At 43.1% G+C, this 13,281-nt stretch overlaps 1 protein-coding gene across 1 annotated transcript in view; it reads left to right on the top strand.

The window, feature by feature from the left end:
• Positions 1-13,281, top strand: part of LOC123990266 (low-density lipoprotein receptor-related protein 1B-like) — a 265,509-nt gene that overhangs the window by 201,821 nt on the left and 50,407 nt on the right. Inside the window, exons 60-64 of the mRNA XM_046290887.1 lie at positions 1,336-1,452; positions 4,720-4,826; positions 6,006-6,138; positions 8,371-8,477; positions 8,826-8,958. Of these exons, the coding sequence (XP_046146843.1) occupies positions 1,336-1,452; positions 4,720-4,826; positions 6,006-6,138; positions 8,371-8,477; positions 8,826-8,958 (597 nt within the window). The remainder of the gene's footprint in view (positions 1-1,335; positions 1,453-4,719; positions 4,827-6,005; positions 6,139-8,370; positions 8,478-8,825; positions 8,959-13,281) is intronic.

Below are 13,281 nucleotides of genomic sequence, written 5' to 3'. Positions count from 1 at the left end.
CAACAGGACAATGCGCAAACCAGATGGGATGGCATATTGCTGCAGAATGATGTGGTAGCTATGCTGGTTAAGTGTGCCTTGAATTCTAAATAAATCACAGACAGTGTCACCAGCAAAGTACTCCCACACCATCACACCTCCTCCTCCATGCTTCACGGTGGGAACCACACTTGTGGAGATCATCCGTTCACATACTCTGCTTCTCACAAAGACACAGCGGTTGGATCCAAAATCTCACGCTTGGATTCATCAGACCAAAAGGACAGATTTCCACCAGTCTAATGTCCATTGCTCGTGTTTCTTGGCCCAAGCATGTGTCTTCTTCTTATTGGTGTCCTTTAGTAGTGGTTTCTTTGCAGCAGTTCAACCATGAAGGCCTGATTCACACAGTCTCCTCTGAGCAGTTAATGTTGAGGTGTGTCTGTTACTTGAACTCCGTGAAGCATTTATTTATGCTGCAATTTCTAAGGCTGGTAACTATAATGAACTTATCCTCTGCAACAAAGGTAACTCTGGGTTTTTCCTTCCTGTGATGGTCCTCAAGAGAGCCAGTTTCATTATAGCACTTAATGGTTTTTGTGACTGCACTTGAAGAAACTTTTAAAGTTCTTGACATTTTCCGGATCGCTTATTTGAGCTGTTCTTGCCATAATATGGACTTGGTCTTTTACCAAATAGGGCTATCATCTGTATACCAACCCTACCTTGTCCCAACACAGCTGATTGGCTCAAACGCATTAAGAAAGAAAGAAACTGCACAAATTAACTTTTAACAAAGCACACCGGTATTTTAAATGCATTCCAGGTGACTACCTCATGAAGCTGGTTGAGAAAATGTCAGGAGTGTGCAAAGCTTATTACTTCGAATAATTTCACCAATAAAGTATATTTAGATTTATTTAACCCTTTTTTGGTTACCACATGATTCTATATGTGTTATTTCATAGTTTTGATGTCTTCACTATTATTCTACAATGTAGAAAATAGTAAAATAATGAAAAATCCTTGTGTGTCCAAACTTTTGACTGGTACTGTACATACTTTTCTGAAACATTTGTTTCAAATACTTTATTTGCTTCTAAGTGTTTAATACTGTTAGATTCTGTTAGATCTAAGCCGTTGGCAGCACAGTCAGGTATTTCATCCTACACTATGTAGCCTCTCTCGAGTATGAAGGAGGTTTTGAACTTGGTGTCAGGCTTGCACTACGAGGAAACCCTGAGGAAATGATGATTACATGTATGAACATAATAGCTCCACCATTAATATTCATGCTTTTTGAAGCCATTTTCATCTGCTTGTTTGTTTGTTTGTTTCCTGATGTAAAAAAAAAAGATGAAAAGACCTGCGGACCTCATGAATTTCGCTGTGAGAATAACAACTGTATCCCGGACCACTGGAGGTGTGACAGCCAGAACGACTGTGGAGACAACTCAGATGAGCATAACTGCAGTGAGTATGCCCATCTATGCTGCTCTCTACTCTCTTAGCTCACTTCTAGCTATTTGGCAACTTATATATACATCAACAGGCCTATGCACTTGAGCAGTTCAGTTAGTATTTTGGAATTGTTTGAAGATTAACGGACTCCCCTCCTGGTCTTTGTTATATACTGTACCGTTCCTCTGTTTAACTTTGTAAAGAGATCCCACAATCAAAGTAATTTAGGCAGTTCAATGGAGCCCTGTTCTTAACTGTTTCTAATGCGGCTATGCCCTCTGAGCATGTTCCCCTCTCCAACACCACTTTGGATCTAAAAGAAAGTCAGAGCTCCAGATTCTTCAGCTTTGATGCCATCTCCCCTCTCCTTCCCAGGCTCACTTTTTTGTTTAGATATTCATAACCAACTACTGGAATGAAGTTTGTTTATGCATGAAAGGGATTTGTTATGCCAGCTAGCCCATATCTCTGCTCTGTGTGTGTGTGTGTGTGTGTGTGTGTGTGTGTGTGTGTGTGTGTGTGTGTGTGTGTGTGTGTGTGTGTGTGTGTGTGTGTGTGTGTGTGTGTGTGTGTGTGTGTGTGTGTGTGTGTGTGTGTGTGTGTGTGTGTGTGTGTGTGTGTGTGTGTGTGTGTGTGTGTGTGTGTGTGTGTGTGTGTGTGTGTGTGTGTGCCTGAGTGCACACAAGTGTGTGTGTACATGCATTTTATGCTGGATATGCGTCGTACATTTGATTTATTATGGGCTTATTCCCCTTACCTATTAATGTCGCTTAAAATGCAAATTAATCCCAGTCAAGTGTTGGATGGTAAAGAATTAAGTAGGTGCACCAGCTAAGCTAGCAGACAGGAGAGCGAGAAAGGCTGCAAATCACAATATGCTGCAGACTGCAGGCTCTATTGGGACCTTTTCTCTAACTGCAGCTCATAACCACAACTATCTTCACTCATTCAGTCAGTTAACAGTCCACGATAACCAGGGGGTGAGGGGAGGATCCCAGCACTTGAATTAGATGGTGCTTAACTATGGTTTAATGTTGTCCTCAGAGACCTAGACACACAGTGCACCTGAATGTGGAGGTTGCCAGATAGTAGGGTTCAGGAGTATAATGGCTATGAATGTATTTACATCTTGAGCCACTGGCATTCCACCATCATGTCCAACAAATGTCTTTGACGAGCAAACAGTAGGCTTACTGCAAGGGCCCAGTTTTCCAAAAGTTATCTATCTAGATTTCGCCTATCGGATGGGATTTAACACATAGAAATAGAAGAAATTAACAGACAAATCATTGACTTGAATGGGGACTCTCATCCTATTCATTCTATTTCTATGCATTTAATCCTATCTGAAAAGTATGCACAATCCAGATGAACTTTTGAAAGACTGGCCCCAGATTAAGCAATGATTAAGAGATATTGTCTGGCATATGTGTATAGGTGGTAGGGAAGTCAGGCGCAGGAGAGTCAAACGGAGTGTAAAATGGAGTCTTTTAATAATGTCCTAGTAACATGCTCTATAACACTAAACAGGAAAAGAACATAAACAAATATGGGTACGAAAACCCGTCGCGCACCTATACAACAGAAAACACTACACTGACAATAAACAATCTCTGACAAAGACATGAGGGGAAACAGAGGGTTAAATACACAACAGGTAATGAATGGGATTGAAAACAGGTGTGTGGGAAGACAAGACAAAACCAATGGAAAATGGATCAATGATGGCTAGAAGACCGGTGACGTCGAACGCCGAGCACCGCCCGAACAAGGAGAGGCAACGACTTTGGCAGAAGTCGTGACAGTACCCCCCCCCTGACGCGCGGCTCCAGGTGCGCATCGACACCGGCCTCGGGGACGACCCGGAGGGCGAGGTGCAGGGCGATCCGGATGGAGACAGTGAAATTCTGATAACATGGAAGGATCTAATACGTCCTCCACCGGAACCCAGCATCTCTCCTCCGGCCCATACCCCTCACAGTCCACGAGGTACTGAAGGCCCCTCGCCCGACGTCTCGAATCCAAAATGGATCGAACAGAGTACGCTGGAACCCCCTCGATGTCTAGAGGAGGCGGAGGAACATCACAAACTTCAGCCTCCTGGAGCGGGCCAGCCACCATCGGCCTGAGGAGAGACACATGGAACGAGGGGTTAATACGGTAATTAGTTGGCAGTTGTAACCTATAACATACCTCGTTCACTCTCCTCAGGACTTTAAACGGCCCCACAAACCGCGGACCCAGCTTCCGGCAGAGCAGGTGGAGGGGCAGGTTTCGGGTCGAGAGCCAGACCCTGTCCCCTGGTGCGAACACTGGGGCCTCACTGCGGCGACGGTCTGCGCCAATTTTCTGGCGCCTTATGGCACGCTGAAGGTGGACATGGGCTGCCTCCCAGGTTTCCTCAGCGTGCCGAAACCAATTGTCCACCGCAGGGGCCTCGGTCTGGCTCTGATGCCAAGGAGCCAGAACTGGCTGATACCCTAATACACATTGAAAAGGAGTAAGGTTAGTGGAGGAGTGACGTAGTGAGTTCTGAGCCATCTCTGCCCAGGGCACGAACTTCGCCCACTCCCCTGGCCGATCCTGGCAATAAGACCGCAGAAACCTACCCACATCCTGGTTAACTCTCTCCAAGACAAAACCAATGGAAAATGAAAAATGGATCAATGATGGCTAGAAGACCGGTGAGGTCGAACGCCGAGCACCGCCTGAACAAGGAGAGGCAACGACTTCGGCAGAAGTCGTGACAGATCTCTCTTGTAAAAGGGCCCATACACAAAACCACATGATTTCACATGTGGAAGATAATATGATTTTATGTAAAATTCCACTTATGAATCATGAGAATCATGTGATTTAGGAGAACTTCACGTGATCACGTGAAATTCATGTTTTTTTTTCATTAAGGGGGCTCTAGGGGATTCACTTCTCTCATGATACATACCTCTTATAAAGGCCCATGCGTGTGTTTTCTTAGAGGTTGGTTGCTTTTCTATGGTTATTTCAAGTGTAAATAGTCTATATAGCCTAGTCTATAACACACACACATATATATATATATATATATATATAGTCTTTAAGTAGTCTATATTGGACATAACTTGTTAGGGAGTACTAGGGCCTTGTAGAAAATGATGAAGATCCACCCTTGGATGGCATCGTTGTGTAACTAGTCTAATTAAAGTTGTGTGGTGGAGTGTATATCGTGTTTGAGGGCCCGACTCCTATGTCATTTCTATTTCAAGTGTAGTGATGTCCTTGTCCTCTCCCTTGACTCAGAGCCAGTGACCTGTAACCACAAGGACTATGCTTGTGCTAACGGGGACTGCATCTCCGCTCGATTCCGCTGCGATGGAGACTATGATTGCCCTGATAATTCAGACGAGGTCAGTGATCCCTGTTGTCATTTAAAAACAGCCTGTAATGTAGCCTGTAAATAGCATGTTATAGCCTGTAAACTCTGTGAGTCACAACCTCTTTAATAATCTTCTTTGATTGAATTGACCGTTATTAATCTTAACCTTATGTTTCTATCTCGCTTTTTCTTTCATAAATGTGAATGTTTTATTTTTCTCTTAAAAGGCATGCATATTGAATTGCAGATAGGATTTGATGGCAGTATGATATTCAAATCGTAAAATATTCAGAATTTTATTGGAACGCAGACGATAATATTATGGATGACAATGTCCTAATCGAGAGACATTTTATGTTTGTTCTGTTATGCAAATGTGTGAACAATTATGCAAACTGGTTCACTAACCAAAAATACTAAATTAACTAGGCATGCGTGGGATCTGTTTTGTGGAATGTGATTTATTTTAAAGTGAGAGCTATTCATGAAATATGAGCCAATCAATAGAAAATATTCAGGTTTCCATTGTGTGATGGCTGAGGAGAGAGCCACGGAATTACTCATGTATTATGCCTTGTAATTTATTGCTCTGTTAAATACCCCCACAGCAATTACAGCATACAGTATGAGTAATCCCCTCCAAGCGCAACCTCTCTTAACACATTATTGTGTGTGGTCCCAATGACATCATTCTGGGTCAAACTGAATATATTTTTTATTTTATTTAACTAGGCAAGTCAGTTAATAACAAATTCTTATATACAATAACGGCCTTCACCAGCCAAACCCAGACGACGCTGGGGCAATTGTGCGCCGCCCTATGGGACTGTGTTGTTATACAGCCTAGAATCAAACCAGGGTGTCTGTAGTGACGCCTCAAGCACTGAGATGCAGTGCCGTAGACTGCTGCGCCACTCGGGAGCCCAAATGTTGTCCACCCTATTCTTACCTAAAACTGACTAAACAGGCAATGAAGACTGAATGGGTGTCAATGCCCGGCAATACCCTGCCATCCTGCACATGTAAAGCATTCAAATTGTCAATGAAAGTGTCATGTATGGGTTATAAATGAGCTATCAAGTCCTAGTGAAGGTACCTTTCAAAGAAAGTATTACCATATGGTTCTACTGTATAAGAATTGGAACGCCTAACATGTAAAGTATAAGCCTATTGTAAATGTGAGCTTCTTGTCCTTTATATCTCTCTACAGAAGGACTGTGAGGCTCGGTGTGCTGAGGACCAGTTTCAGTGTCTCAATAACCTCTGCATCTCCCTCAAGTGGCTCTGTGACGGCCAAGAGGATTGCAAGACAGGAGAGGACGAGAGGAACTGCCAGGGGACAGGTACGGTATATGAGGAAAACAAGGTAAAAAGGTTACCCCCCCCTAAAAAAAAAAACGTTTTAATGTGAAATTTAAGTAGTTGTTAAAAAGCTAAATACCACAAGCTTCTGCAGTAACGTGGACTGTTGTAGTTTATATACTTTGGTTGAAAAACAAGACAAAGTTAGAGTTTTTCTGGACTTTTTTATGGGGAGTAGGGTAAGATGAGGACAGTTTGGTGTGGAGGGGGGTGCTTTACAAGCAGTAGAATTGCCAAGGCTGCTTTCTGTGTGACTTGTAATTAAATACTGTTCCAATTCTCTAAGCCATGTGTTTTTACCCACAGTAAAGCCATAAAAACATAATGAACTGTATAATGGATAAAAACACTTCAAAAAGTGATGCGAGCGAGTCCCCCTCCCCCAAACATTTTTTTATCAAATAAAAGTTTGCTTAAACAACCTAGCAACCTCGCCAACAGATTTGTACCTTTTGGTATTTTAGCGAATAGCAGGGCAGGGAAAGAAGCTGGGTCTGTCACGAAAGACATACATCATACCAGTCACGCCAATAGGAATAGGACTATTTGGGTCTACCTGTGCCAAAACTCTGCTATTGATAATTCTTTAGCTGATTCTCCATCTTCTTTAAAAAAAATAATGGTGAGCCAACATGTTTTAAACACTTTACCTACTAAAAATGTTTTCATGGCTTTCGCTTGTCCCTCTGAAGCAGACATATAGTAAGCAATACAGCGCCTTCGGAAAGTATTCAGACCGCTTGACTTTTTCCACATTTTATTACGTTACAGCCTTATTCTAAAATGGATTAAATCTAAAAATGGTCTCAGCAATCTACACACAATACCCCATAATGATGAAGTGAAAACATGTTTTAGAAATGTTTGCTATAATATTAAAATTAAAAACAGAAATACCTTATTCAGACCCTTTGCTATGAGAGTCGAAATTTAGCTCAGGTGCATCCTGTTTCCATTGATCATCCTTGAGATGTTTCTACAACTTGATTGGAGTCCACCTGTGGTAAATTCAATTGATTGGACATGATATGATTTGGAAAGGCACCCACCTGTCTATATAAGGTCCCACATTTGACAGTGCATGTCAGAGAAAAACCAAGCCATGAAGTCGAAGGAATTGTCCAAAGTGCTGCGAGACAGGATTGTGTCGAGGCACAGATCTGGGGAAGGGTACTAAAAAATGTCTGCAGCATTGAAGGTCCCCAAGAACACAGTGGCCTCCATCATTTTTAAATGGAAGAAGTTTGGAACCACCAAGACTCTTCCTAGAGCTGGGCGGAGCAATAGGGGACGAAGGGCCTTGGTCAGAGAGGTGACCAAGAACCCGATGGTCACTCTGACAGAGCTCTAGAGATATTCTGTGGAGATGGGAGAAACTTCCAGAAGGACCAAAATTTCTGCAGAACTCCACCAATCAGGCCTTTATGTCGAGTGGCCAGACGAGTCTGACGAGGCCAGACAAGTCTCTGAATGTCCTTGAGTGGCCCAGCCAGAGCCTGGACTTGAACCCGATCGAACATCTCGCTCCCCATCCAACCTGACAGCTTGAGACTATCTGCAGAGAAGAATGGGAGAAACTCCCCAAATACAGGTGGGACAAACTTATAGCGTCATACCCAAGAAGACTTGAGGCTGTAATCGCTGCCAAAGGTGCTTCAACAAAGTACTGAGTAAAGGGTCTGAATACATAAATGTAAATGTGATATTCCTGTTTTTTTATTTTAAAAGACTTTTTGCTCTGTCATTATGGGGTATTGTTTGTAGATTGATGAGAAGAAAACAACAATTTAATCAATTTTAGAATAAGGCTGTAACCTAAAAAAATATATAAAAAAGTCAAAGGGTCTGAATACACCCTTACACATTGTGCCAATGGGGTTAACCCACTTGGTGATAATTGCAACATGGCTCATAACCTCATCCGAAAGCCCCAATGGTGATGATTGCCTGAGTGGGGTTTTAGCACAGCAGTAGGCAGCACACAGCGTGCTCTAGCCTGAGGGAAGACATCATATTTAGACCTCGTCTAGCACTGCTGGTTTGGACAGAAACAATGGGTTGTATAGCATTTATTTTTTCATGAGTTCACAACAATGTGCAGAACACATACAAACCGGCCCCACTCATGATGTGAATGATGGATGTTATATTATTATGTTGTGGAGTGTGTGCCCTCAATTAAAGCTCTCTATCTCTGATCTGGGTGTTTCCAGTGCTCCCCTCTTGCTCCCTAAATGAGTATGTGTGTGCCAGTGGAGGCTGTGTCTCGGCCAGTCTGAGATGTGATGGACAGGACAACTGTCTGGACGGATCAGATGAGGTGGGTGTAGCTCTGCTTGGTACTTTAACCTCGTCCGATATCAATCAATCACTTACTGTAGCTTTCTTTAACTTATTTACGTAAAACGGCAGAGATAAGCAGAAAAAAATAATGATTTTTTTCCAGTGCGGTGGCTGATTTTCCCACACTGTATGAAGCATTTATCTAGGGATTGTCCTATTTGTAAGGATCATCCCTACATAATTTGGTGCCCTGTTCCTAACACTATACAAAAGGATGTTATTGAAGACACTTCTATCAAACTTTATCACTGAGAATGGCTTGACTGTGTTGGACATTTAATAATGTATAATGCTGTTTACTTGTTTTGTGTTGCCATGTCGACAGGCGGGCTGCGTGAAGGAGTGCAAGGAAGATGAGTACTTGTGTCTGAACCACGCCCACTGTATCCCACGGAGATGGTGCTGTGACGACGTGTTTGACTGTGTGGACCATAGTGACGAGGAGAACTGCAGTCAAGGTACGACAGGGGTTGGACAAACTCACTTCACATATCAATGTACTAGAAAACTGTAACTGCAGCCAGAGTTGGACAGGTATTAGAAATTACAACAGGACTAGTCAGAGCTAATTTGATTCAGTTGCAGTTGAAACTTTGAGAGATGGGGTGGAAACTGTCTCCTCTTAGTAAGTAGTTGGTTTTCCATACATGTCTGTTTTCATTTTATTTTCATTTACAGGCAACATGTCCTACTACAGTAGAGACATGCCTTTCAGGTGTTGAAATGTGTGGCACTGAGCAAATTTTTGTCTAGTGAGCGGAAACTTGAACAGATAATTTTGTGCAACTTTCGGCAAGCGTTTACATATAATCGATGAGGCTGTACCCTTACAGTTTTAGACAGTAGCCAGTAGGCTATTGTGACTATGTGAGCATAACGTAGGCCTATAAACAAACCAATGGAGCAAAACCCATAACATTTTCACGTGGAAATAGCTTTTGATTTCTATGATATAGCCTACAGTAGCCTACATGTAATGTTCAATGCAGGCCTACATTGCATGATATATTTATATTATGAAGGGCTTGACATTAATTAAGGATTTTTTACTTGGTCTGTGACACTATGGGCCAAATAGGTGACTGTAAAATTACATTGTATTGTGTTGTATGATGCAAGAAACCACTTTACAAAATAAAATGAATTACAGATGGTCACCTCGCTTCGAGTTCTTAGGAAACGATGCAGTATTTTGTTTTTTTGTATGTATTAGTTCTTACATATGGTATACTACAAGCCAACGTCCAGTTTCTTGACAACAAGGTAGATGACATTCGAGCAAGGGTTGCCTTCCAGAGATTGTAACATTCTCTGTTTCACAGAAACATGGCTCTCTCTGGATATGTTGTGGGAATCGGTTCAGCCACTGGGCTTCTCCATGCATCGCGCTGACAGAGATAAACACCTCTCTGGGAAAAGGAAGGGCGGTGGTGTATGCTTTATGATTAACAACTCATGGTGTAATCATAACAACATACAGGAACTTAAGTCCTTCTGCTCACCCGATCTAGAATTCCTTACAATCAAGTGCCGGCCATTTTACCTACCAAGAGAATTCTCGTCAGTTATAGTCACAGCTGTGTACATTCCACCTCAAGCAGACACCAAGACGGCCATCAAGGAAGTTCACTGGACTATATGCAAACTGGAAACCATACATTCTGAGGCTGCATTTATTGTAGTGGGGATATTAACAAAGCAAATTTAAATCAACCTAAGTTCTTCCAGCATATTGCTTTGCACTACGTGCATGGGCAATACCCTCGACCACTGCTACTCTAACTTCCGCGATGAATACAGAGAGTTCCCTTCGGCAAATCTGACCACGACACCATCTTGCTCATTCCGTCTTATAGGCAGAAACTCAAGCAGGATGTACCACTGACGAGAACCATTCATTGCTGGTCTGACTAATTGGAAGCCACGCTTCAAGATTGTTTTGATCAAGCGGATATGTTTTGATCAGCCTCAGAGAACAACATAGACCTATACGTTGACTCAGTGAGTGCATTTATAAAGAAGCGCATTGGAGATGTTGTACCCACTGTGACTATTAAAACCTACCCGAACCAGAAACCGTGGATGGAGGGTGGCGTTCGTGCAAAAATGAAAGAGGGAACCACCGCATTTAATCATGGAAAGAGGTCTGGGAATATGTCTGAATATAAACAGTGTAGCTATTCCCTCCACAAGGCAATCAAACAAGTGAAATGCCAGAACAGGGACAAGGTGGAGTCACAACGCAACAGACACGATACGTACAGTGGGGCAAAAAAGTATTTAGTCAGCCACCAATTGTGCAAGTTCTCCCACTTAAAAAGATGAGAGAGGCCTGCAATTTTCATCATTGGTACACTTCAACTATGACAGACAAATTGAGGGGAAAAAATCCAGAAAATCACATTGTAGGATTTATTTGCAAATTATGGTGGAAAATAAGTATTTGGTCACCTACAAACAAGCAAGATTTCTGGCTCTCACAGACCTGTAACTTCTTCTTTAAGAGGCTCCTCTGTCCTCCACTCGTTACCCTGTATGAATGGCACCTGTTTGAACTTGTTATCAGTATAAAAGACACCTGTCCACAACCTCAAACAGTCACATTCCAAACTCCACTATGGCCAAGACCAAAGAGCTGTCAAAGGACACCAGAAACAAAATTGTAGACCTGCACCAGGCTGGGAAGACTGATTCTGCAATAGTTAAGCAGCTTGGTTTGAAGAAATCTAATGTGGGAGCAATTATTAGGAAATGGAAGACATACAAGACCACTGATAATCTCCCTCGACCTGGGGCTCCACGCAAGATCTCACCCCGTGGGGTCAAAATCATCACAATAACGGTGAGCAAAAATCTCAGAACCACACGGGGGGACCTAGTGAATGACCTGCAGAGAGCTGGGACCAAAGTAACAAAGCCTACCATCAGTAACACACTACGCCGCCAGGGACTCAAATCCTGCAGTGCCAGACGTGTCCCCCTGCTTAAGCCAGTACATGTCCGGGCCCGTCTGAAGTTTGCTAGAGAGCATTTGGATGATCCAGAAGAAGATTGGGAGAATGTCATATGGTCAGATGAAACCAAAATATAACTTTTTGGTAAAAACTCAACTTGTTGTGTTTGGAGGACAAAGAAGGCTGAGTTGCATCCAAAGAACACCATACCTACTGTGAAGCATGGGGGTGGAAACATCATGCTATGGGGCTGATTTTCTGCAAAGGGACCAGGACGACTGATCCATGTAAAGGGAAGAATGAATGGGGCCATGTATTGTGAGATTTTGAAAACCTGAAAACCTCCTTCCATCAGCAAGGGCATTGAAGATGGCTGGGTCTTGGTCTTTCAGCATGATCCCAAACACACCGCCCGGGCAACGAAGGAGTGGCTTCGTAAGAAGCATTTCAAGGTCCTGGAGTGGCCTAGCCAGTCTCCAATCTCAACCCCATAGAAAATCTTTGGAGGGAGTTGAAAGTCTGTGTTGCCCAGCAACAGCCCCAAAACATCACGCCTCTAGAGGAGATCTGCATGGAAGAACGGGCCAAAATACCAGCAACAGTGTGTGAAAACCTTGTGAAGACTTACAGAAAACATTTGACCTCTGTCATTGCCGACATAGGGTATATAACAAAAGTATTTAGATAAACTTTTGTTATCGACTAAATACTTATTTTCCACCATCATTTGCTAAATAAATTCATTAAAAATCCTACAATGTGATTTTCTGGATTTCTTTTCTCATTTTGTCTGTCATAGTTGAAGTGTACCTATGATGAAAATTACAGGCCTCTCATCTTTTTAAGTGGGAGAATTTGCACAATTGGTGGCTGACTAAATACTTTTTGCCCCACTGTATATGGCAGGGTCTACAGGAAATCACAGACTACAAAAAGAAATCCAGCCACGTCATAGACACCGACGTCACACTTCCAGACAAACTAAACACCTTCTTTGCCCGCTTTGAAGATAATACAGTGCCACCGTCGCGGCCCGCTAACAAGGACTGCGCTCCTCCACCCGTCTGTCCATCACCGTGGCTGACGTGAGTAAAACATTTAAACGTGTTAACCCTGGCAAGGCTGCTGGCTCAGATGGCATACCTAGACGCGTCCTCAAAGCATGCTCAGACAAGCTGGCTGGTGTGTTTATGGACATATTAAATCGTTCCCTAGCCCAGTCTATTGTCCCTACGTGCTTCAAAATGGCAACCATTATTCCTGTACCCAAAAAGACAAATATAACTGAACTAAATGACTGTCGCCCCGTAGCACTCACTTCTGTCATCATGAAGTGCTTTGAGAGACTAGTCAAGGATCATATCACCTCCACCTTACCGGCCACCCTAGACCCACTTCAGTTTGCATACCGCCCCAACAGGTCCACAGACGATTCAATCGCCATCAAACTGCACACTGCCCTATCCCATCTGGACAAAATAAATACCCATGTAGGACTCAGCATTCAACACCATAGTACCTTCCAAGCTCATCATCAAGCATGAGGCCCTGGGTCACAACCCTGCCCTGTATAATTGGGTCCTGGACTTTCTGACGGACCGCCCCCAGGTGGTGAAGGTAGAAAATAACATCTCCAGTTCGCTGACTCTCAACACTGGGGCCTCACAAGGGTGCATGCTCATCCCCCTGCTGTACTCCCTGTTCACCCACGACTGCCTCCAACTCAATCATCAAGTTTGCAGACAACACAACAGTAGTGGCTTGATTACCAACAACAACGAGACAGCCTACAGGGAGGAGGTGAGGGCACTCAGAGTGTGGTATCAG

This window comes from Oncorhynchus gorbuscha, linkage group LG01 (genome assembly GCF_021184085.1).
Source record: "Oncorhynchus gorbuscha isolate QuinsamMale2020 ecotype Even-year linkage group LG01, OgorEven_v1.0, whole genome shotgun sequence".
NCBI classification, from domain to species: Eukaryota; Metazoa; Chordata; class Actinopteri; order Salmoniformes; family Salmonidae; genus Oncorhynchus; species Oncorhynchus gorbuscha.
Note: the sequence above shows the minus strand (reverse complement) of the source record. Positions and strands in the feature narration are given on the sequence as shown.